Source organism: Fomitopsis serialis, assembly GCF_022376445.1.
Source record: "Fomitopsis serialis strain Sig1Antser10 chromosome Unknown B0H18scaffold_9, whole genome shotgun sequence".
Taxonomy (NCBI): domain Eukaryota; kingdom Fungi; phylum Basidiomycota; class Agaricomycetes; order Polyporales; family Fomitopsidaceae; genus Fomitopsis; species Fomitopsis serialis.
In genome coordinates, this window is record NW_025954969.1 from 1 (window position 1) to 22,876 (window position 22,876).

At 55.9% G+C, this 22,876-nt stretch overlaps 8 protein-coding genes across 8 annotated transcripts; 6 read left to right on the plus strand and 2 right to left on the minus strand.

The window, feature by feature from the left end:
* Positions 1 to 1,053: 1,053 nt before the first annotated feature.
* On the plus strand, positions 1,054 to 3,906 carry B0H18DRAFT_1208207 (caspase domain-containing protein; the record flags this gene model as incomplete). The annotated part of the gene is made up of 15 exons (XM_048036259.1): positions 1,054 to 1,196; positions 1,529 to 1,647; positions 1,707 to 1,795; positions 1,851 to 1,911; positions 1,970 to 2,032; positions 2,090 to 2,145; positions 2,301 to 2,337; positions 2,389 to 2,475; positions 2,535 to 2,552; positions 2,603 to 2,991; positions 3,055 to 3,123; positions 3,187 to 3,251; positions 3,310 to 3,430; positions 3,493 to 3,513; positions 3,566 to 3,906. The coding sequence occupies 15 exons, from the start codon at positions 1,054 to 1,056 to the stop codon at positions 3,590 to 3,592; spliced, it is 1,365 nt and encodes a 454-aa protein (XP_047897487.1). The 3' UTR covers positions 3,593 to 3,906.
* Positions 3,907 to 5,814: 1,908 nt separating this feature from the next.
* On the plus strand, positions 5,815 to 8,336 carry B0H18DRAFT_669215 (peptidase C14, caspase domain-containing protein). Its single transcript, XM_048039064.1, has 14 exons — positions 5,815 to 6,184; positions 6,247 to 6,404; positions 6,463 to 6,523; positions 6,571 to 6,633; positions 6,688 to 6,779; positions 6,834 to 6,884; positions 6,937 to 6,973; positions 7,029 to 7,528; positions 7,577 to 7,648; positions 7,701 to 7,719; positions 7,776 to 7,821; positions 7,887 to 8,001; positions 8,054 to 8,074; positions 8,137 to 8,336. The coding sequence occupies exons 1-14, from the start codon at positions 5,938 to 5,940 to the stop codon at positions 8,161 to 8,163; spliced, it is 1,509 nt and encodes a 502-aa protein (XP_047897488.1). The 5' UTR covers positions 5,815 to 5,937; the 3' UTR covers positions 8,164 to 8,336.
* Positions 8,337 to 8,505: 169 nt separating this feature from the next.
* Positions 8,506 to 9,452, minus strand: B0H18DRAFT_952045 (uncharacterized protein; the record flags this gene model as incomplete). Its single annotated transcript, XM_048042072.1, has 2 exons — positions 8,506 to 8,796; positions 8,847 to 9,452. The coding sequence occupies 2 exons, from the start codon at positions 9,450 to 9,452 to the stop codon at positions 8,506 to 8,508; spliced, it is 897 nt and encodes a 298-aa protein (XP_047897489.1).
* Positions 9,453 to 9,655: 203 nt separating this feature from the next.
* Positions 9,656 to 12,468, plus strand: B0H18DRAFT_1092989 (uncharacterized protein). The gene is made up of 8 exons (XM_048032334.1): positions 9,656 to 9,935; positions 9,988 to 10,244; positions 10,307 to 10,379; positions 10,434 to 10,796; positions 10,851 to 11,188; positions 11,212 to 11,541; positions 11,597 to 12,032; positions 12,099 to 12,468. The coding sequence occupies exons 1-8, from the start codon at positions 9,809 to 9,811 to the stop codon at positions 12,191 to 12,193; spliced, it is 2,019 nt and encodes a 672-aa protein (XP_047897490.1). The 5' UTR covers positions 9,656 to 9,808; the 3' UTR covers positions 12,194 to 12,468.
* Positions 12,469 to 12,868: 400 nt separating this feature from the next.
* Positions 12,869 to 14,068, plus strand: B0H18DRAFT_952047 (uncharacterized protein; the record flags this gene model as incomplete). The annotated part of the gene is made up of 1 exon (XM_048042073.1): positions 12,869 to 14,068. One exon carries the CDS (start codon positions 12,869 to 12,871, stop codon positions 14,066 to 14,068), a length of 1,200 nt encoding a protein of 399 aa, XP_047897491.1.
* A 2,930-nt stretch (positions 14,069 to 16,998) lies between these two features.
* B0H18DRAFT_1115515 (uncharacterized protein) lies at positions 16,999 to 17,677 on the plus strand (the record flags this gene model as incomplete). Its single annotated transcript, XM_048033276.1, has 3 exons — positions 16,999 to 17,112; positions 17,169 to 17,444; positions 17,516 to 17,677. The coding sequence occupies 3 exons, from the start codon at positions 16,999 to 17,001 to the stop codon at positions 17,675 to 17,677; spliced, it is 552 nt and encodes a 183-aa protein (XP_047897492.1).
* Positions 17,678 to 18,720: 1,043 nt separating this feature from the next.
* Positions 18,721 to 19,708, plus strand: B0H18DRAFT_1083120 (general stress protein 39; the record flags this gene model as incomplete). The annotated part of the gene is made up of 4 exons (XM_048031624.1): positions 18,721 to 18,942; positions 18,979 to 19,128; positions 19,197 to 19,445; positions 19,499 to 19,708. The coding sequence occupies 4 exons, from the start codon at positions 18,721 to 18,723 to the stop codon at positions 19,706 to 19,708; spliced, it is 831 nt and encodes a 276-aa protein (XP_047897493.1).
* A 95-nt stretch (positions 19,709 to 19,803) lies between these two features.
* On the minus strand, positions 19,804 to 22,403 carry B0H18DRAFT_984261 (protein disulfide isomerase). Its single transcript, XM_048044662.1, has 12 exons — positions 22,010 to 22,403; positions 21,923 to 21,950; positions 21,734 to 21,866; positions 21,607 to 21,685; positions 21,043 to 21,139; positions 20,907 to 20,988; positions 20,817 to 20,845; positions 20,648 to 20,756; positions 20,483 to 20,589; positions 20,237 to 20,427; positions 19,911 to 20,169; positions 19,804 to 19,820 (listed from the first exon to the last, which is right to left on the minus strand). The coding sequence occupies exons 1-11, from the start codon at positions 22,138 to 22,140 to the stop codon at positions 20,040 to 20,042; spliced, it is 1,116 nt and encodes a 371-aa protein (XP_047897494.1). The 5' UTR covers positions 22,141 to 22,403; the 3' UTR covers positions 19,804 to 19,820; positions 19,911 to 20,039.
* Between the last annotated feature and the right edge of the window lie 473 nt (positions 22,404 to 22,876).

A 22,876-nucleotide genomic window follows, 5' to 3' on the forward strand; every position in this document is an offset into this window, starting at 1 on the left:
CGCACCTTGCTCAGGACCTGAACGCCGACTTCGACTTCTAGGCTCGTACAAAGATACCCCGTCTTATGAACAACATGCATGATCCCGGTACCCATATACGCATTATCTCAACCGGACCTTACTAGGGCATGAAATGGACTTCGTCTTGCACACCGATACACTAGAACCACCTCCTACTCTGTTATGCTGGCATGCTGTTCTTTGCTGTGAAATGCTGCTCGCTCGTATACCCTTGTAGTTTTAGATTCCTTGTTTGCTCTGCTCAATGCTTCCCGTCATGTACGTAACGAAAGTCTCTTGCTATCATCGTGCTATGCAGTTCTTGTGTTTTCGCACTTGATGTTCACTGCAAGGCACGGCACTCAGGCACCTGTCCGCTTAAGCAACCAGCGCGATTGGGGGGCGATGCTGTGGTACAAGTTGTACTTAGCCATCAAACCCTCGTAGCTCAGAATATCGGTCGGTACCGGGCGGTACACTCAGGGCAAGGTATACCAAGTTGACGTGACTTGAAATTGCATCCGTTAGCAAGTCCTGAAATGGAACTGTGCCTTCCTTACTTGACGTGCGGCTTCCCGTCACCGCTGACGGCCTGGCCTGCAGCCGCTGACGGCCTGCAGCTGAATGTGCAGAGCGGGCTTTCTGGGCTCTGCACAGCCGACGCATGGCCTGTGCGCCGCCCTTGCACAGAGTCACCGACTTGTATAACACGATGACATTTGGCCACCGGCGAGGCCGGTGGTCCGTGCGCACGCGCGTACGGTGTAAATGTCCATGAGTGACGCCCGGCGGACTCGCACGCGGAGTCGACCGCAGAGAAATCCGAGGCTATGAGCTTCCACCTGCATGGACAACCTCGGTCTTAATTTAAGACATACATCGTGGGGTGCTTTGGGTGGGCTCGTTGAGCAAGTGGAAATGAACGCGCCGGCACTTTGCGAAGGACCGCGGGCGCGCGGGAGTGTCATTCTCGGTATGGTACACTCACTGCGGCACTGCATGATCTCAACATTACGATGATGCGTTTCAGATGTCTTCGCGCACTCCCACAACATGATATACTCCCTCGGCGTCCTTGCTCTCTTCCACAAGCCGTATATTTCTGCTGGGCATCCGGGTCTTGTCGCGTTCGTCGTCGCCATCACCGCCCCAGCTGTCACCGCCCACACGCCGTCGTCGGGCACTGTGTGGTTCAGGTACGCCGATTGTGCACAGCCATCTGTCATTCCGAGTCCGGGCGACACCCTGCAACACCAAGCATCCAATTCATCGAGATCGCAGGGCTTCGGTGCCGCCCATTCGCTAAAGGGCGCTGCTTGCTCGACCACCATCTTCCTGCTGCACGCTGCCCTCGCCGCCTGTGACCCTTGACTGAAGTACTCTCTGTACAACCCACCTCTCTGCACGCGCCGGTCTCGTCAGAGGAGGTAGCAACTATGAAGATCGGGCCGAAGCTCGGACCCAGGGTCCTCCACAGACTATCGCTGCCAGCGACACCGGAGCGGCCCCAGCCTCCGCGGTCGTGCAGGAAGAAGGCGCTCCTCATCGGCATCAACTACAGCATGGAGGAGTCGTCGCTGAACACCGAGTGCATGGAGCTGGAGGGCCCGCACCGGGATGCGCTCGGCATGAAGGCGCTCCTCATCGGTGAGTCTCGAGTGCCTTCCTACGCCTGCTCAAGGAAGCTCATGCCACCTGGCGAGCAGAGAATTACGGGTACAGGGAGGAGGACATCGTACTCATGGTGGATCTGGAAGGTGTGGACCGGATGAGGAGGCCTACGCAGAAAAACATGGTACGTAATAATCATCATTGCCCATCGTTCATTCCGTGCCTAATTGCGATACTAGATGCGGGAGATCCGTGCTCTTGTGAGGGGCGCCCAGCCAGGGGATCGCTTCGTGTTCCTATGTTAGTGATTTCTCGTCTTACTGTGTCCCGTACCGTGAACTGACTGTGTGTCATGTAGTTTCGGGGCACTCGGACCAGATCCCGTGTCGAGATCACACCGAGGACGATGGCTTCGACGAAGGTGCGGTCTTCCTCGATCACCATAATTGACTCGACGCTGACAGAGCGTCGTGGGCAGTCCTGCTCCCTATGGACTTCGACGGCAAGAGCAAGCACAAGCTTATCGTCGACAACGTGAGCATTCCTCGTCACCCACACAGTCGATTACTTACTGGTATGGAATCAGGATCTCGGAAATGGCTCGTCGATCCACTCCACCGGGTGCCCAACTCATGGTGAGCACATATCCAACATGCCTGCGTCGATATGAAGGCTAATCGCGTGTGCAGGCGATCCTCGATGCATGTCATTCCGGCACCTTGCTTGGTATGTCGATTGCTAGGAATGCCGATCGACCGATTGCTGATGCCTACGCAGATCTGGACCACTACGACTGCAACAAGGTGTACTTCCCGTGGGTCTCGCTGGGTAGCCGGGACGCGAAGACGCGGCATGTAGACGTCGGTGCGTTGCGTCCTTCCGATTCGTCTCTCGACTGCGTCTGACACCTTCGTCGCCCTCAGTGCGCAGAAACGATACCTGTGGGTCCTCTGTTAGTAAACACGCTCGCGGAACTCACGCCCCCCACCAGTTGCCCCCGTCCTCCAACAGAAGACTATCCCTGCAGCGCCTCTCGACACCCTCTCCCCACTCCCCCGCTCCCCGCTCTCCCACTCCCCGCTCCCCGCTCTCCCCACTCCCCGCTCCCCGCTCTCCCCGCTCTCCCCCTCCAAGACCATCCGGCACTCGCGTTCGCTACACCACAAGGCGCTGAAGCGGGCCGAGCAGGACCCAAGCGCGGAGCAGCGCGCGCTGCGGCGGCGGCGGACGACTGTGTCCGTCGCAGCGTGGGCGGCGGTCAAGCCCGCGGCAGAGGTGTTCAGGCAGATCATACCCGCGGCGCTGTGCATGTCGCCGGTGTCGTATAGGAAGTGCGATGGGGAGTGCCCGGTGGGGGCGGCCGCGGGGGTGCCGCGCGTGGTACGTGTGATCTGTGCACTGTCAGGCATGCTGGAGGGCTTATATGTTATGATGTCGGTGTAGATTTCGTTGGCGGCGTGTGGGGACTCACAGTACACGTGGGAGTACAAGCGGGGGCAGTCGATGACCCAGGTACGGCAACCGAACTCTTGTGTCCGCGAGTTCTGCTGACAGTGCTTGTCCTGGTACGTATAGGATTTGATCCAGGAGCTCAAGGAGAACCCGCAACCGAAGCTCCACGATCTCGTCACCAAGCTGGGGTAGGTGTCGGTCGCCGTTGTACCTGTGATTCACGTTCTGATCTGGGGGGCTCGTCAGATACTCGCGGTACGACGTGTCTCGGTTGCTGCACGGCGCAGCGAAGAGGCAGCGGGAGGCGATCAAGAAGGGCGCGCAGCTGCCCTATCTGCTCGAGGGTGTCAACTTCCAGGACATCCAGGTGAGCCCTGTTACGCTTCCCTGATTTGTTCCGGGGGATGCTGACGTCCGTGCCTATTCTAGCTTGGTAGCCAAGAAAGACTGGTAAGCGAGCTCCATGTTCGTCCTGTGTAACTCGCGCTCATGTTGAACGCAGGATATGGAGATGCCCTTCGAGTTTTGATTTATATATCTTTCCTCACGTCATCGTCCCCCTAAGCGGGACAAGGAACTACATCTGCATCTCTTTAACTTATTATCTGCATGAACTCAGGATTTTAGCCCGTACTCGCTCGCATAGTCACCTCCGCACATTTATTCTTTGTTGTCTGCTGCACATCTGTATCGTTAAATGCAATAATGCATGTTATGCTCTTCACAAGTAGTCTAATCTACATACCTAGGTAGTTTGATAGGAACTGTACTGTACGCGCCTCTGCCTGCCGGCAATGCCATTTATTTACGCCTGCGCTGTCCCTCAGGCTGGCTGACTCGAAATTCCAAGCTACTGACCTTCCCACGTGAACCGCACCCTTCCCAGAAAGGCAGGTATCATGGTTCGCGCTGTCGGTGGCGCTGGTGGCCTTCTATCCAGCTATCAACTCGCTACAGCCGCACCCCGACCTCAAGCTCAGCTCCAGTCCGTTGGTCCTCTCATCTGTGCCTATGTGCTGTCAGGCTGTGCTCGATACAGCATCGCCTGCGAGGCCAGATGACTGTCATGCTGTATCTTCGCCGTGATTGCGCGGTGTCCTAGTAGCAGACATCCACTGGCAAGCGCTCCTCGATCTGCGAGCGGCGTGGGTCACGGTCTACGTTCGATTTGGACGCAATCAAAGGCGATTTGGACGCAATCAAAGGCTGTCCTGTCGGAGAAGCAGTTGCACCGTAACTCTGATGATGTTGTGCCGATGTGTCGCGCAAGATCAATGAAGATTTGCCGTGGTATGTTGGTATTCGGTAGCACACCCGTTTCAACAAAAGCTCACTGTGATCTGGTCCGTTTGTCGGTCTGCTTGGTCTGCTATATTTGGATGTTGTGCAAAGCGCAGATGGCCATGGTGCGGGAGGTAAGCCTTGTCGCGTCGTATTTTCTTCTGCATTGTGGAGTTAACATACCCAGAGCGATGACAGACACGTCACGCATTGACAAGATTTGCACACTTTGCGATAGAATATGTGCGTCTATCGTGCATTACTGAACTGTATCGCCTTTTCAACCGTCAACTTCTGTCCAGATACACGTGTGCGAGGGACAAAAATAAAACCTTCTGTGCCTAACGCCCGCTAGTCCAGTGTCGTGCTATACTACATGACTCGCACGCCAACATCTACAAACTGCATGGACTCGGAGCTGACGAAATGAGGTGCTGTCGACATGCCGTTGACAATGAAGAAGAGATGTGCCCAAGGACCGCACCGAACATCACGGCGGTGCAATGTCAAGCAGACCGTCTGACGGGAGGCATGTGCGTGGACCACACATGACGTGCTCGCTGTTGTCCTCCTCTCTTGCCCGTATCTCGGACGCGCGATACTGGCACCGCCTACCCTTGTCCCTTCACACTTCTAACACAGCCGTCTCATCCGCCGAAAGCTCGAAGCGGCTGCCCCCGCCACGAATCACAGCCGCAGCCCTGCGATACAGCTTTAGCAGCGTCGAAACGCGACCCAGCAGTATGGAACGGGCGGCAGAGTACCAGGACTGAGGCCGAGTTACAGAGATCCCTGGCACTCTCTGTTTAGGACGTTACTAGTGAGATTCATTGCTGACTCGGACTGTTCTCACACTGAGTAATTGCGATTGGGACAGTGTTGCTTGACACGACGAGTCGAAATCATGGTGATCAATAAGGGCATAACCTCTGACGCGAGCGGGGCTGGATTAGGCCCCATGCAAAGAAAGGAAAATACATGACCGCAAGCTGATTGTCAACCGGGCTTACGTCTGGGTTTTCTTTACATCGGTGCTCGGAAGATCTCATCGTTGACCCATGCCGGACCCCCTCGCCAGGATCCTGCACTTCGCGAAACAACCCGATTTGGCCTCGACGCCCATATCGTACTCAACAACATCAGGGTTTGAGCAGTAAGTGTGAAATTATGGTCTACGTCCGCATTTGCCTCTTAGTACCCCGCCAGACTTGTCAGAAGACCTTGGGAAAACCCGAAGGCTGTGCTTCTGCATCCCGTCGGCGGTCCCTTTTTTGGCAGTGCGGCGCAATGATCCCTGCCGTTGTCTTCTTATAAGCTTCCTACCTGGCCCGCCCTGCCATACGTAAGCATATACGTTCCAGTGCCACACTGACTGGTGACTTCAAGGACATAACGCAGCCCCGGCGCGTAGTTCTTCAAGACACTTATATCTGGTCCTCTTCCCCTTGCCCCACAGCAGCCACTGCCCGCCGTCGGGTGTTACCCGATTTGTGTCAAAGACGCCTCAATCTCCTTGTCCCATATCGGCCCCACACAGACGACCTTTCCCTCGTCCCCCTTCTTTCCACCGCACCCCTACCCAACGACGACCCAATGGGCAATCCTGATCGCCCTCCCCAGAAGAAAGCCTTGCTCATCGCCAGCAAGTACATCTACAACAAGCAAAGTTCCATCGCATCGAACGTCGACGACACGCAAGCCGCCGAGGTGCGCGAAGGTGCTAGCACTGCAGGACTCGGAGACCTTCTGCCCCGCCGCGCAAACCTCGCGTCAACGGTTGACCCAGCTTTATTGGTTAACCCCTGCAGGGATGCATGGAAGTGGAAGAAGCTACTGATTGGTCAGTGCTCGCTGATGCCAATGACGGTCGCGCCGACTTGAAGTAACTTTGCCCCTCGGCAGACATTTTCGGCTTCTCGGAGAACAGAATCCGCACGCTCGTCGACGAAGAGCATGACTGTCCTCAGGGCTCAACTCCTTGTCCGCCACCAACTTCTGCTGTCGGTTTGGATGAGGTTCATCAGCCCAACCCGCGCATGCGACCAAAGAAGGTCAACATCGTAAGGCTTCATGCCCTCCTTAGATCTCCTTGACTGAAGGATGATTCATACCTTGCAGCTGCGTGAATTGCACGAACTTGTGAGAGATGCAGTCTCCGGCGACACGCTGTTTTTATTCCGTGAGTAGTAATTTCACACTCGGCAAACTGTCTGAAATGTTTTCTAGTCGCCGGACACGTCAATCAATTGACTTGCGATGAACATACTGAAGCAGATGGCCAAGACGAAGGTAGAATGATTAGTTCGTGATTATATATGCGGTACTGAAGGAAGCTCCCTGTAGCGTTCATACCGTCGGATGCATTTCGACCATGGGAATGTTTACATATCCCTTCTGTACGACGTGCAGAACACAGCAGTTGGCTCAAAGATAATGTATGTGGCTACAGTTTTCCTGCTGTCATACTGGTGCCTTGACAAACAACCTAGGACTTGAAGAAGATACTTGTGGATACCCTCCCAAAGGGTGTTCGACTAGTTGTACGTACTAAGCATATCCCTGCACTCTTCTCACCAACGAATCATACTATAGTGTGTTGTCGATGCGTGCCATTCGGGGACCTTGTTCGGTAAGTGGAGCGATTGTGCTCTCATTGCCGAGCGGAATGTGATTATTCTCTCTAGACCTACCACACGGTCCATGCAACGCCATCCGAATCACTGCTAACCGTCGACCTAGGACTTATCTTACCAATGCCTCGTATCGGCCCCTGTCTCGACAATCATCAAACACTCAGTCGTTGCGACAAGGGACTCTGTGCAAGAACGTCTTCTGCTCTCGACGTCAATCAGCAGCGATAGAAACGGCACCTAGGGATCTGGGTCTAGCCAACACTTTGCACAGCAAGGAGAATCTACCGTTGGCTGTACACACAGACCAGAAAGTCCCTCAACGGCGAAGCTCGACCCATGACTCCTGCGCGCAATGTAGCTGCTTCCCAACACGAGATCCGTCACATAGCTTGGGAGCTGTGGATGCCAACTCAAGCCCCATCACCGCGGACTCGGAAACCGAGACTCATATATGCGAGTCCCCGACTATAATGTCGTCGTCGATCTCATTGGCCAGCGAATCGTGTGGCGAGTGGTGCAGGCCCGATCCCAGCTTTGCCGGATCCCATGTCGTATGTCATGCATGCCTCGTGAAGACCATGGCACTCAAGGGACTGTAGGTCACAATATCGGCGTGCATGGATGACCAGGAGGCTTGGGAGAACCAGAAACTTGGCGGCACCCTGACACAAGTAAGTTCTCGATCTCTGACCATCACACGCTGGTGCTGACGACACGGCCAAGGTTCTGGTCCCATTTCTCGGTGTGTAACACGTACCCAACCCAGGCCATGTGTCTGTGTGCTGACTTCCCTTGCAGCGAAGAACCCGAAGCCAACCTACCGAGCACTCATGACGCATACGAGGTATGTCGGGATGCTATGTCCGGCTACTAGTGCTTTGATACATGTTCTCATTGGTTCGTCATTAGCTCTGCTCTCGACAAGATCGTCCATAAAGCCCACGATAGATATCGTAGGAAGCGAGACGCGGGTATCTCTCCTCAGACCATGGCATACCAAGGCCCGGGCTACCAAGACCCTCAGGTGAGCGTTCATACTATGCGTTGCGTCATGATCGCTGATTATTTTCTCACAGCTATGCAGTACAGCGCCGCTGGTGAGTGAACCTTGCTATGAGTTCCGCTAGGTCTGTCGGCAGCTGATTGATGTTCTTCCCAGGACTTGGATCAACCGTTTATTCTTTGACCACCCTGGCTCATGCCGCACTACGATTTCGATGCTTTCACACTTAGAAACTATCAGTTTTGCTGACTTCCCCACCAAGGGCCCTCGTTATCTATTATTCGACCGATACAGCGACTTCAAGTTATACCCTCTTATACCATTTCGAACCCCATATTCCCGTATACCCCCGTACGACGCTTGATACCCCCATGTACTGTGTTTCTGGTTGATTATGAAGTCTACATGTATCCATGTGTTCTCTACTTTGGGGTGTGGAGGGAAACCACTCACCTCTTGGGTAAAACGATGATCTCATCGGATGCGCTCGAGGAGATTTCCCGAGGGAGCGTCGCGTTTTAGCTTTCAATGTTTGCCCTTTCGGTTCACCTCCTCGAGCGTGTGTTCCCAAAGCCGCTCCCTAGCCTCATCCGTGCCGTAGTATCTCTTCTTCCCCATGTCATCGCCTTTGTTGTCCCGGCGAGAAGACCCCGGTGGGCTCTGCAGCAATGCATACAGCATGCGTTCGGCGCAAACGTCGGGCGTGGCGGAGACAGGGTAGAGCAGCACCTTGCCAATGCTGCCCATAAGTGGCGTACGTACGAGCCCAGGGAACGCGTGTACGAATGACATCCGTGGCTCTAGTTCTGCGAAGCTCTGCATCGTTATGAGGGCGTGTCGAGAGGCACACTTGTGTGGGTACTCACCTCGATCATGAGGTCGTTGTACGTCGCCGCGGACGTGAGAGCCTTTAGAGGATTGTATCTCTTCTTCAGCCCGAGGTCATCGAGATCCACCTTCCACCCCGAACCAGGACCCAGGATGGACATGACCCTCGCCTCCTCTCCGGCGTCCTTCGCCTTCTTCAGCAGAGGAAGGAGGTCGTAGATGAACTTCCATCGCGCGTAGTAGTTCAGCGCGAGCCTCTTGTCGATCCCTTCATCAGTCTCGTCGCGTCCTCTGAAGTCCATGAAGCCAGTAGAGAGCACTAGAAGGTTGACTTTCGGTAGAGACGACAGTAAGGAGGACGTCGTCTTCTGTACGTTCTTCATCTGGAAGATGTCGCTCTCCACGAAGGAATGAGAGCTCCTTAGACCGAGTGAGGTAGGCTTCGGGTAGGACTTGATGGTCTGTTCTGCAGCCGAGCGGTTGCGACCGCACAGAACGATGTTGCTGTTCCCTTGCGTGTAGCCGGCGAGTGCGCGAGACAAAGCTTGGCCTATACCAGAGGTTCCGCCCACGAAGACAGCAACAGGTGGTCGGCTGAAAGAGAACGCTGCGTTTGCCGTCCGTACTGCAGAAAGAGTCGGCATTTCTGTTGATTTCGAGCGATGACAAACTTGTGTTACGGGATCCGCTTGCGAGCGAGGGTACAGAGCTACTAAGGTGAGCAAATAAACTTCGTAGCAGGTTTCAGGTTGAGAATGTTGGTCACAGTGCGATGTCGTCGAGCAGAGGGAGGAGCGCGATGGCCGACGCTCCGCCACCCGCCTTGATGCGCCCTCGGAGAGAGCCGAAATGAACCTACCTGGTTCTATCTCGCACACTGATTGATTACCTCGACAAGACTTGCGGTCGACCACGACTCTTCCTGCTTTTCTGCGTCTAGCGGCCTCCATAGCCATACTCTTCGGCATCCTAGAGCTTGAGTCCTTGGCACGTATACACCATGAGCAATAATGATGATGTTAGCGCATTGTTGGAAGCAATGCAGCTTGACCCAGACATGAGTCCTATCGAGGCTCGTGAACTCATGTCGGCCTTCAGTGAATACATGCAAGCCAGGGAACCTGACGGTGTGTCATGGACGTGGCTACGATCGTATTTGACACTTAGACCTCCCGACAGAACGCCAGACGTCGCCAGAGTTGAAAGAAGCCAACAACCTGTTGGATCACAAAGTATACGACGAGGCGCATGCCCAGTACTTGCGGGTTATTGGCTCTATCCTTGGCGCCAACTTCTCCGTCCCGCTTCCTCAAGACCAGGATGGCGGAATGAGGTGCGATAAATATCTGCAACTATCGATGGATGAAAGAGTCGACCTCATGGAATGCTGCAATGGCGTCGCTAAATGTCTTTCTGAGGCGCACAAAGTCACAGAGGTTGGAATCGCATGCCGCCTACAGAATTAGAATGCTGCTGACCGACTACTTTCGCCTGACAGGCTTTGGATTGGTACGAAGAGGTGGACGCCTTGTACAAGAACGCCCGCTTTGCAGCACGTCCCGCGATGTATGGTATGTAACACACTCGTCCGATTGAATACTAGCCATTCATCAGACTACGAACAGATTGGGAATATTACAATCCGCAGCCGCCTCGACAGGACGTCTACGTGCAGCGTCTCAAAGGGCTGGTCGGTTCTTCAGATGCCTTCGTCACCCTGAGGAATACAGGCTCTGCCACGCATCGCAAGTGTGTCGCCGATGAACTCATCAAACACCTCCCTGCCGGTGTCAACACTCGCCCTTTGCGTGCCATCTGCCCTAGCGGCTCCGTGACCGTTCTCATGCAGTTCCGACACCCGGACCCGCAGCTGCTGAAGAACTGGGAGTTGTCAAACGACGATCTCCAAGTCCGCGGCTCGTGGCAGAAGATGAAGATCTCCAGGAGCATCCTTCCGCGCATGGGCTTTGCTAGCTTCATCTGGAAAAGTGCGTTGCTGACCTTTTAAGCCGCGGCGACTCTTATTAAGGTCCATTTCACAGGTCGACTGTACGTTTGCGGCGGGATGAAGGGCGGTACTATAGAGCCCTACCGGGACTTCTATTATATGGACCTTACGAGGCAGCCCGGGACGTGGCGCGAGCTTCAGCGTTTCCCCAGGCTGGTCTTCCTGAATGTACAACTGGCCGTGCACGACAATAAGGCGTACTCGTTCAGAGGCGCGCCTGAACTGGACTTCTTCGACCTCGTCACCGAACGCTGGGGGCAGGTCAAAACACGTTGGGTAGATCAGTCAGGCAAACCTATCCCATGGCCGATTCCCCGCGAGGATCTCACCGACTACGCCATGCATATTATACGGGACGGATGTACGTGTTTGGTGGGTCCGCGCACAAGGCCAAGATGGGGTGCAACCTGCTGGCCGTGCTCGACCTGTCCACGAAGAAGTGGCAGCACCTCTCGGGCGTCGCCGATATGCCGCGCGCAGGCTACGACGTGCCGGGCCCGAGGAAGTACTTCGCGAGCTGGGTGGACGGACCACAGGAGAACATCTACCTGCTGCAGGGTGTGGCGGACAGAGCCGCATCGGAGATGCACCACCAGCCGCAAGGGGCCCACGACTCACACGGATACGACGATTTCTGGAGCTGGAATATCGAGGCGCGCAGGTGGCGCAGGGAGAAGATGGTCGGCAACGTCCCCTGCCCGAGGTCGGAGATGGGCTGCACATATGTACGCCGTCTTACGCTGATCGTGGACCTCCTTTGCTGATTCCTTTGCCGTCCAGAACCCGAGCTTGAACTCTGCCATCGTCTATGGTGGCTACAGCCCCGAGATTCCGACGCTCTTCGCGAACTCGGGGAAATGCTACAGGTTTACGTACTACGCGGACACCTTCATCCTCGACCATTCTTCGCCGACGCCCCGATGGAGGCACGTCGTGCACCAAGGCTTTCCCACTTACCGCGCACAGAGTGTGCTGCTCACCGACCCCGACACCGGGAGGATGTACCTGTTCGGCGGGTACACGAACACGGACCAAGTCCCGTCGCCGAACCACGGGCACACGCGGAGCTTCGGCGACGTGTGGCAGCTCCGCTTGGACGTCCCTGGCGGGCACTTCGAAGAGGTGAACGTGACGGATGACGAACGCAATGCGCGGATGGGTCCGTGGCAGAGGTGCTTCAGCTGCGGCAACACGGGGATGTGGAGGAAATGCGGAGGTGAGTGCGGCATATGGCTGCCCCTCTTGTGAGCTAACGGCGGGATCGATGCTCACGACGAATCAGGAACTTGCAAGGGCCGAGCCTTCTTCTGTGACGACGCGTGCTTGAAGGATGGGTGGAGGGAACACAAAGAGCTTCATAAGTGCCGGAAGAAGTGAAGCCTTGTTCAGTGCACGCTTGGATGTCCCTTGCTCATGTCTGAAGACGTTGGAAGCAACTGCGGGGAGGCCTTGGCGACATACTGTGGTCCGTGAACATTGACTGTGGCCGGAAGTTCAGGTTTACGCACTAGTAAAGACGAAGACAATGTGAATGTAGGAAGATTTGCCCACCAGAACGCTCTGCTCTGGTCGATCCGGTCGACCATGAGGGCTGCTATCGGGTAAACGACGATCAGGCACCGTTGATTTGCTTTGGCCCTCTTATTGTCCCGTGCCACACGGAGACGTCGACTAACCGGACCACAAATTAGCTTCCGCTGACCATAGATGACGCCTTGTGAAGCTATGACCCATGCACAGGAAAGGACCGATCTATGCCTACAGCCTTCCACATCTCGCGAAAGCGTCACAAGCAGAGACAATGCAGTGCCAAGAAAGTCATATTTCGTTGCGACATCCAAGCTGCAAAACAGCCGCATGACGACATACACGCTTTGACCCTCTATCCTGGTCAGTCCATGGTGGCCACTTTGGCCCTGGGAAACACGGAGCATGTACGGTGAGTAGGCCAAACATATAAGAGTGACGTTCGGCATTGACGAAAGTCCCATCCTCGACTCCAACCCCCTCCCTTGCCTCCCCTTGTCGTCCTCCATCCTTCTAGACTCCAACATGGGGCGGAGGCGTAAAACCACTGGTTGGTATCCCAAGAAGAAGAGGACGACGGCATCGGCAAATCGAACCACAGCTGTCCAGCGACGCGCCCCTGGTCTGGACGCACAAGCCAAAGCGCGCCTCAAACGCGGATTTAGTATTTTCGGTTATCCGAGAAACCCATCCCCCGAGGAACTCGAAGAACTCACCGAACAGTGGCGGACGGTGAGACTGGAGTACATTGGGCAAGCCAAAAGGATACTACAAGACATGCAAGACATACGGCCTTTCCGTGTACAGAAGCTCATCCGCAATCTGTGGTGCCATACGGACATCTTGCAGGCGGCCCGGTTTGATTCGACGGTAACGCGGGACGACGCGCTCGCCGAGCCGGTTGCGGAAATTGCGAACGAGGTGGCCTCCGCTGGGACTGTAGAGAAACTGGCGATCGACATCACCCTGGCCTCCCAAGGCTGGCTCTCCGAAAGCACGTCGCGACCTCGCCATGTCATGATCCTGCAAGACGAGTTCCCTGAGCGGGGGTACAACCTACAGTGGAACAGCAAGGTGTTCCTACAGACGACCCACGTCGTAATCGAACCACTCCTGTACAAGTTCTACCACATGCTCCCCATGAAGGGTCTCAAGACGTTGTTCCCGCGGATGCGAGTTTGTTGCATCCAAATCCTTGTGACGGAGGATGTACCCCGGGCCCTCGCGTTCGTCCAGGATATGTTGTTTGTCGTGGAAAAGCTTGTGGTATCCATAAACGCAGTACGGGGTTGGTACTGCTGCCGCGATCAGCCTCTCTGGAGCGTACTCCGAGCATTAGCGAAGACCCAGCCTAAACTCGTTCTGGTTCCTCATAAACTCGACATGAAGCAAGAGTGGAGGAAGATCCTTACTGACCAGAAGAACATCTGGGACGCGGAGGTGGATGAGGACGAGTACGAGAAGCTTCCTACAATAGCCGAACGTGAGGAGTACTGGACGAGGATCGTCAGGAGCGGCATGTGGCACGACAAAGAGAAGGTCTACGTAGAGGAGGAGCTTCTGGCTCGCCACCCCGAGGAAGCGAATCCTGCAAATGCTTCTGCATGGATGGAAGAGGCCCAGAAGCACTTCGACGACATTGCTTTGCCGGGCGCACGTACACCCATTGACGATCTGGAAGCAATATGTGATCCGTATAGCATGATGGGTATTTCACTCCCTTGAATATCGTGGCAGTTTGCCTGACACCCACTCCTTATGTACGTAACTGTACCGTTGGACCTCTCATCGTTGACTGCGTTCTCGCTTTGTACGAATGTTTGTAGTGATTGCTCCAATCATATTATCCTGGACGAGAGACGTCCATCATTTTGAAGAGACGACCGAGTGACTGTGTCGCGGATGCGTCGCAGAGACGAGGACGTACCACAGCACATACCGCGAAGAGTGTCCTCCCAATTGCCTAGAGAATCAGAGGACGTCAGCTGTCTGACCGTCTGCGTCGTCATCGTGTGGACAATGCAAACCCCAGAAACACTGCTCTCCAAACCCGCAACAATGGAGCCACCCGGACTTGTGCGGCGGCAGCGGCGAGCTGTCTTTTGTCCACATCCAGTGGCGGTACCTCTGGCGAGGTATAAAAGGCCTGCTCTTCAGGGGACGGTGCTCCAGCATCTCCTCGTCGCCACACCAGACGATGTCTAGTCATCTACGCCCGCTACGACGAACGCCGCGGACGGCGAAGCTTCGCCCTATACCGTCCGCCGAACTCGGGACCTCCTCCAACTATACTATCCATGATCTACACCACTGCACCATCACGCAACCGCAACCAACGTATCGACCTTCCGCACCCTGGACCAACCGGTCAATCAACCCTTTGGCCTCGCCCGCCACGCCTCCGGGGACACTGTACGATGCCTCCGGGAACACCGTACAGCGCCTCGAAGGGTTCCAGCAGCCGACGACACCCTTTCAAGCGAACGCACAGATATCGCCCCAGCCACGCTGCCACTCCTCGAGCTCAACCGACACGAAAACACCGCTGCGGCCGACGGCGCCATCAATCCAATCGAGTGGCCGTGTCCGTCACTGCGAGACACGGTCTACCGGGTACTCCGCTACGAGGCTGAAGGCGCTGAGATATGCGGGAACGGGGGGGAGGAGCAATCGCCGCGACAACCCAGACTCGCGAACGCACGCTTACCCATAGGGCAGCAAGCGGCGAGAGCCGTCGCTCGTGCGTCACTCCCGGTTCGGTGGGATCGAGCGCTGATTTCTCCGCGTCGACGGACGTGTGCATCTTGTCGACCACCGTGTGCATCTTGCACGCACGCCGGCGTCAACGCCGGCCTGGTTGCCACTGCCAACAGTGCGGGCCCCCCATTCTGCAGCACCAGCACGAGTGTTATCGAAGAGGCGGCTCGTGGGAACTGGAACTGGGGGGGAAGGGTCCAGGTTCGTGGGATCAGAGCGGCGGGCGCATCTCGCGGTGTCTACCTCCCGCGGGTTCCAAGCCGACTCGATATGTTGATGGCGAGGTCTTGGAACACGGAGCGCGATATCCCCCTTCGCTCGGTGAAATTTAATCCTCGCATCACCGGGGATGCAAAGACGCCTGAAGAAAAGCGTTAAGTGCATTCGGGTCAGCGACAAGCAGCGTCCCTTCGTTCGAGCCACTCACCTGCCGCGACGCTCCGAGAAGCTAGTGGTGTGCACGCAGATCGCGCCAGGCCGGTCTACAGCCCATTGTGGCAAGACGTTCCAACGACTTGCTCGCTCTTTTACGTAGTCAGGATACAAGAGCAGAAGACGGACGGCGACATAGATCACCGTGCAGATGGCGTGCCGACGTCTGTGTCGGGGATCGAATCGACACCCAACAATGCCTCACAGCTCTCTCAGGTACGTGTTGTCCTTTCGCTTGTCGTCTGTATGACTGACGGGTTGACTTGCGCGTGTAGGTTCTACGCGACTTGACGCGATCCAACGTGCGAGGAGACGATTGGACCATCGCATTCTGATGGCTCCGTCAGTGAGGGAACCAGGCATCCGTATAACTGAGAACACACGGTCATGAGGACAGCGATGGTGACGACATCATATCCCTTCACGGATCGCGAAGGCGGTCGCGATAGTAAACAGGACTTGTAAGTGTCGAGATCGTATACCATCCGAGGACTGAACTGAAGGAACTCATCAGGCAAACATTCATATGCGTCCATCCGACATCCTGCCTATTGCTTCGACACGGACTGCATTGGGGAGAGCTCGTCGCTGAGCTACTACCCTTCCTTGGCTGGTCGGGGGCCATGATGCAGGTCGACATGCAAATACTGCAGCAGATGCAGGCATATCAGCACCTTCGAGGAAAGTAGGAGATTGTTGCTTACAATACATTGTCAATGGATATCACGACATTTCGGTGCGACGACTTACGAACGACGTCAATCCAACTTCGCTCCTTGATCTGTTCTGTGAGTCAGTCAGAGGGAGCGTCAGGTTCACTGCACTGGTGTGTGGCGAAGGATGTCGTGTATTACAAGCAGCGATCCCGGAGATTGTTGCTTACAATACAGTCCATCCTCGCGAAAGATGGCGGCTCGTCGATGCAGCCTACGAAACATTTCCTGCCAGGTTCCTGCCTGGTCATGACAAGCTTCTAATGAAGACATCAAGTGTAAAGGCAGGAACCGTACTCGATACGCCCCTCTCAGGCCAAGATATACGGTACTTTGTGACCTAGGCCTTCACTGGATGTAGAGTTGAATGTGGATGTCATTGCTCCGGTACATCGATGCGGGACAAAGTGTCGGCAGCTAGCGTTTTGTGGCCTTTGGCCATAGCTCGAGTAATTGAATCACTGAAGACAATTTCAGCCATCGAGAACGGTACACCAGAGAGGATTTATCCAACGAGATGTCGAGGTAAAGACGACGTAGGACCGAGTAGAGATGTGAGGAGGAGGAAAGGTCGACTTCATCCAAATCATCGCGGCATACGAGCGCTCACTCCAATTCCCACGTCCCTCCCGCTGCAGCTGGGTGCCTGCGGTCGTCACGACCTCCTCCTCACCATCGCCAGCGACCTCCGTTCACTCCAAGCCTCGCGCAAGTGCCGCAGCCTGCACCTGTACATTACCGACGCTGCTGGCCATGTCTCTACCGCGCTCGAACTACGACCCTCGACGGGTCTGCCTGAACCCCTTCCCCGCGCTCAACCTGGGCAAGCACCGGCGCACCATTGGGATCTACCTCGCAGGCGGCCTCGTGCGTCCCTCCTCTCCGTCTGCGTCCCCCTCTCACTGACATGTCGTGCATCGCAGTTCGCGCTAGCGAACTGGACGTTCCTGGACGCGGCGATCCTGTCCGCGCACGCGCACGACCCGCTGAACGACGAGGTCGACGCGCCTGTGCACGTCGCCTTCGTCGACTGGGTCCCCGGCATCTGCTCGCTCCTCGGCATGATCGTCATCAACCTCATCGACAAGGACCGCGTCCGCGGCGAAGAGGGCTACGGCGACGGCGGCGCCGTCTGGCGCGCTCGCCTCATCCTGTTCATCGGCTTTGCGCTCATGGCGGGTGGTCTCGCGGGGAGTGTGGTGCGTCGCGCTTTGGTCTCCATGCTCGGGCGAGGGCTTGTGCTGACTCATGTGTTTGTGCTGGAATGCAGACGGTGCTGGTGCTGAAGTACGCGCTGGAGGAGTACCCGGAGCAGTTCCTCTACTACGGCTACGCGAACGTCTCGCAGAACATCGCGCTCATGCTGTCCGCCATCGTCCTGTGGATATCCCAAAGCGTCGGCTCCGAGTACGAGTACAACCTTGCTATCTAGCAGTGTAACTATCTATTTGTCGCGCTCCTTGTCATTGGTGACGCTGTATTGCTTTTGCGCTCTGGCGTATATGCATGTGCTGATGGTAGTGTTTCAGAGCTGAGATGGTTCCAGTAGCACCCTGCGTCTTGTTGATCGCTTCTTGCAGGCTCTCCAGTGAAGTGGAAGACTTACAACAACTCAGCTCCAGTGGAGTGCAGGTTGCGACGCAATTCCGTAAACAGCACTACGGGCGCGGGACGGAGCACGCTAGTCGCAAGCCGTCTTTGTGAGTCCGTCAAGACGTTCGCCCTTGAGCTTGAAGCTTGAGCTCGAAGTTGCTGGTCAACCACACATTAATGCGCACCAGGTCGGTTGTCAGTGCTCATCACGGTCGGCCCGTGACCAATGTCGCATCCCGACGTCGTCATTCACTATTCATTACCGGCGAAGGAGAGGCCTGATCTCTTCATGAAAGCAACAGAAAGTGAAAAGGCATCCAGAGTCGGAGTAAGTAACTGGCTGCAGCCAACCAACAACTTCCGGACCGCAACCAAAGTACAGGCACCTCAGTGAAGTATTGGACGCGCTCGGACCTGATATTGATTCTCTACCCGCAGAATGAATGAACATGGAGAGCGTCATCGTCACACATCGTATGCACGGATTCGGTCAGCTTGCCGGTGGCGGAAGCTGCAGAAGAATACTTACCTAGTATGGAAGGTCGCCTTCCTCATTCGTCCGTGGTTTCCGGTGCGTCACCCAATCTTTGCTCTCCGGTACCTACTTCTCAATCAATATTCAGCTCTGACGTGCTGCAGTGTCGGCTGCGTTTCTTGCTGAACTTGAGGGAGCTGAGGCACCCGACCGACGAGGCCGACGCAAGGGTGACGTCAAACTCTGCGCTCCACGACGAGCACAGAAGGTCATTCATGGCGTCCTGTATGTACGTGTGCCACCCTGCCCCTCATATAAATCGTTAATCCTCCCCATCGCTCTCTTTAAACCATCCATTTTACCCTTCCTCGAGACCAGTACTTAAGCATCACACCAATATGTCGACAATGGCCCACGAAGGAACAACTCTAAAGCAGAAGGTTCCAGCGCAGGAGCAGGACCTACCCGGCCTCCAGAAAGCCATGTCGCCCGAGCCGTTCGACACCTCGCTCGAGACTGGTTCTGGGCCAAACCATACACCGGAGTGGCAAGCTGCGCGGAAAGAAGGCACTCATTACCGGCGGAGAGTAGTCTCTAACGTTCAGCCTCATGGACAAAGTCGTTTGACTGTTCGTTCTGCAGCTCAGGCATCGGGCGCGCAGTAGCGATCCTCTTCGCGCGTGAGGGGCGACGTGACGATCGTACACCTGCCCTCGGAGCAGAAGGACGCAGACGACACCGTCGCCGCGATCCAGCGCGAGGGGCGGCGCGCGCTCTCCGTCGCGTTCGACCTCGAGGACTTCCGCGGCGCGCACGTCGTCATCGACGCGCACCTCGCGCGTTCGGCCGGCTCGACGTCCTCGTCAACAACGCGTCCAAGCAGATCATCGAGCCCGACTTCGCGAGCATCGACCTCGACTCCGTCGAGAGCACGTTCCGCAGCAACATCCTGCAGATGTTCGCGGTCACGAAGTTCGCGCTCCCGCATTTGGAGCGGGGGAGCAGCATCATCAACACGACGAGCGTGACGACGTTCCGCGGCTCGCCGACCATGGTCGACTACGTCTCGACGAAGGGCGCCATCGTCGGCTTCACGCGTTCACTCGCGAAACAACTCGAGCCCAAGGGCATCGTGAGTATCTACACTGCCCTCCTGCCTACATCGAGGTAAATTTTGCGTCCTAGCGCGTCAACGCGGTCGCACCCGGCCCCGTGCACACACCCTTGCAGCCCGCGTCGCGCTCAGCAGAGCAAATGGAGGGCTTCGGCGAGAAGAGCAGCATCGGGCGCGTCGGCCAGCCCAGCGAGATCGCGCCGACGTACGTCTTCCTCGCATCCGCCGAGGCGGAGCTGTACTACGGCCAAATCATGCATCCGTACCCGTTGGGCGACTAGGCTGGTCATCGGGTGACCGCCACAGATTGAAGGGCACGCGGTTTACGCGTAAGGAACCGTATGCGAAGTCAGGCGCAGTGTACGATACGAGGCGTGCCGAAGTCAATTGCATCTGTTGAACTCTTGTGTATGACTGTAGGCGGACACGCACGGGGCGAGGCCCTCGCTTCTTCAGTGATGTGCGCGACATGCAGACACTCACAATGATATTGGGAACAAGCAGCGCAAGGCCGCGACCCACTCACGAAGCACGCATCATCATCTGAGACAGCGAATAAATTATCCCTACGACTCAGGCAATACATCTCGCATCGACTACGGCACTCAGCACTCAGAGCTCATCGGCCGCGCGCGCGACGGTCTCCTCGACCTTCTTGAATGCGCTAATGATGTTTGACTTGATCTTGAGCTCGTCAAGCTTCGCAGGCGCGAGCGTGCGCTTTTGGAGGAGGGTTGCCAGCCTAGAGATAGGTCACAACAATCAGTATCTGCATCAACCAAGGAGCCTCAGAAAACAGCGACACTCACCGCTTGCTCTCCTTCTCGACGTACTCCTCGCTTCCATTCACTACCTTCTCCATGACGCGCACGTAGTGGCTCGCCGCGGGGCCCACGCTCACCGCGAGCGCCGTCGCGTCCTTGTAGATCACGTCCCGCGCCGCACCCGTCGCAGCGAAGAACTGCGACGCGAGTGTGTCGAACTCGGGCAGACGACCAGCCTACAGGTTTCTTTAGCTACATTGCAGGAGGCTGCGAGGAATGGGAGAAACGTACAAGCTCAGTGAGACCACCGCCGACGGTGCGGTGGGTGCCGCACTTCTCGTTCAAGAACTCGACGAAGGCCTCCTCGCTGCGCGGGCCGTCGTACTCGACCGGTGCGTCTGTACGTCGGGGCCTTGATCAGCACTGATGAAGCGGGGAACGGGGACGCGATCATACCCTTGTGGCCCTTGGGGAAGAACTTGAGCGTCGGGAAGCTCTGCACGCCGTACTTCTCCCCGAGAGGCTTGTTCTGGACCGCGTCGGCATCCAGGTTCGCGACAACACACTGGGTCAGAAACCGGTCAGGAACTGAAACCTGCCGGAATACGCGATGAGTAGCACGTACATTCGACTCCGAGGCAAAGTCCTTAGCGACTGGACACAGCATGAAGATATCAACGAGATATATTGGAGTGGTAGAGTGTGGACGACATACCATCGTCCCAAGTCGGCTTCAGGCGCTTGCAGTGACCGCACCACGGCGCCGTGAACGATACCAGAACGTCCTTGTCCGAGTTCTAATGTGAATCGTCAGCGACACATCGAGAGGCCTATGGATGAACGCTACACACAATGACAACGTCGTCGAAGGTGGTGATGTCGAGGATCTCGTACGCAGGAGGCGGGGGAGGCTTGACGCTAGACTTTACTCCGGACTTTGTTGAGATGCTGGCAATGTATTGTCAGCGAATCGGAGATAGTGATCATGGGAAGTATGAGCATGACGAGACGAAGCATCAGAATCTGGTTTGTGTCCGCACGAGGAGAGCCGAAGACTCTCGACTTCGAAGATACATTATGAACATCATTTGCAACAAGAGCCTGGCGCACAGCTGCGGACCAGCTTTCGGGTGTCATCTGTGTCCATGCTACGCAGCACACACGGGCATGTCAAAAAGTCACAACTTCAGGCATGCGCGTCAGTCTAGCTCGCCCTTGTGCTGGCTTTCATGTTCAAGGTCGTACCATGGTCAGCAGCGGCGAGGGGAATGACCGAGGTCAGAACGTAGCCGCCTGCAATATGACCTGACGTCTACCTGCGTATGCTTGAAGCATAACAGAATGGGAGCTACGGACTCCCGAGAGGACCGGAGGAGGACAGCCGAAGCTTGGTTTCACAGGGATTGGTCACTCACAAGTTCACCAGATCGTCAAACTCCCGACCACCCTGGTAATCCTCTGGCTCTCCGCCTTCCGGGTTGAACCACTTCAGCGCTACGAATATGTCAGCTTCATATAACCCTGGACGTGAAGTGAACGCACTCGGGAAACCCTTCACGCCGTACTTCTGCCCAAGCGGCCTGCCAACGCCGTCCGCATCCACCTTGGCTACGACGACCTTGCTCTTCGCATGCGCAAACGCGTCAGCGACTTCCTCGTATATGGGTGCGAGTTTCTGGAGTTGAAACACGTCAGCTTGCAAGCACGCGTCTAAAGCACGCCGAACTGTACCTTGCAGTGGCCACACCAGGGCGCGAAGCTGCACGGGAACGTCAATAAACGATCCAAGTGATGCATTCCGCGTATCCGAACACTCACAACTCGACGAGAGCAGGCTTGCCCTGTCCGACAAACTTGTCGAAGTTGTCCGGATCAAGGTCAATCACGTTGGAGGCCAAGGCCCCGCTGAGAGATATCACGGCAGCAAAGAGAGAGAAGGCAAACTTCATGGTGGCAAAACCAAGAAGTCTAATTATATCGGAAAGGAAGAAAGGTGGAAGGAGGAGGAGGAGGAGGTTTTGAAAGGGAGACGTGGAGCTTCCGCTGCTTATGGTCGCGTTGTAGACGCCGCTGACTAATAAGTCATGTCCCGAGTTGGAATACCCGATCGAGGTCTCCCTGTTTTGCCCCTCGTTTATGCCAGTGGTGAGCAGAGACAAAGCAGAGAGGAGACAGCTAAATTCGCGTAGATCGGGCTTGGACTAAACGGTACGGCCGCGAGCGAGGGTCGAAAATGGTGTCATAAAAGTAAAGAACGCAATACTACAGGATACTGGCAGTACAATGGTCACGTGCCTACTGACGCAGTCGTGTTATGCATTGTGGCGGGCGCGAGGCTCTGAGTGACAGTGCATGTACTCAGCATGTACTACTTAGCACCGGTTTCCGAAACTGATTGTCATCGAGTCTTACCATGGTCTGCAACAACAATCGTCATATAGCGTGAAATAGAGTAACGTACCCGAGACCGAACATTATACACCAAACCTTTAGACACAATACTTATGTCCATATCGTGATGTGAACAACTGCCACGCGAGGCAGGGTGTACCGTCTTCGTCACTGGGGATCTTTACCTTCTCGGTCCGTTGAAGACTGGAAGAGGAAAGCGGCGAGTGACAGGCCCGGGTTGCCTGCCCAATCACGCATGGTAATTCGACCTCTGCATTACGAAAATTCACATTA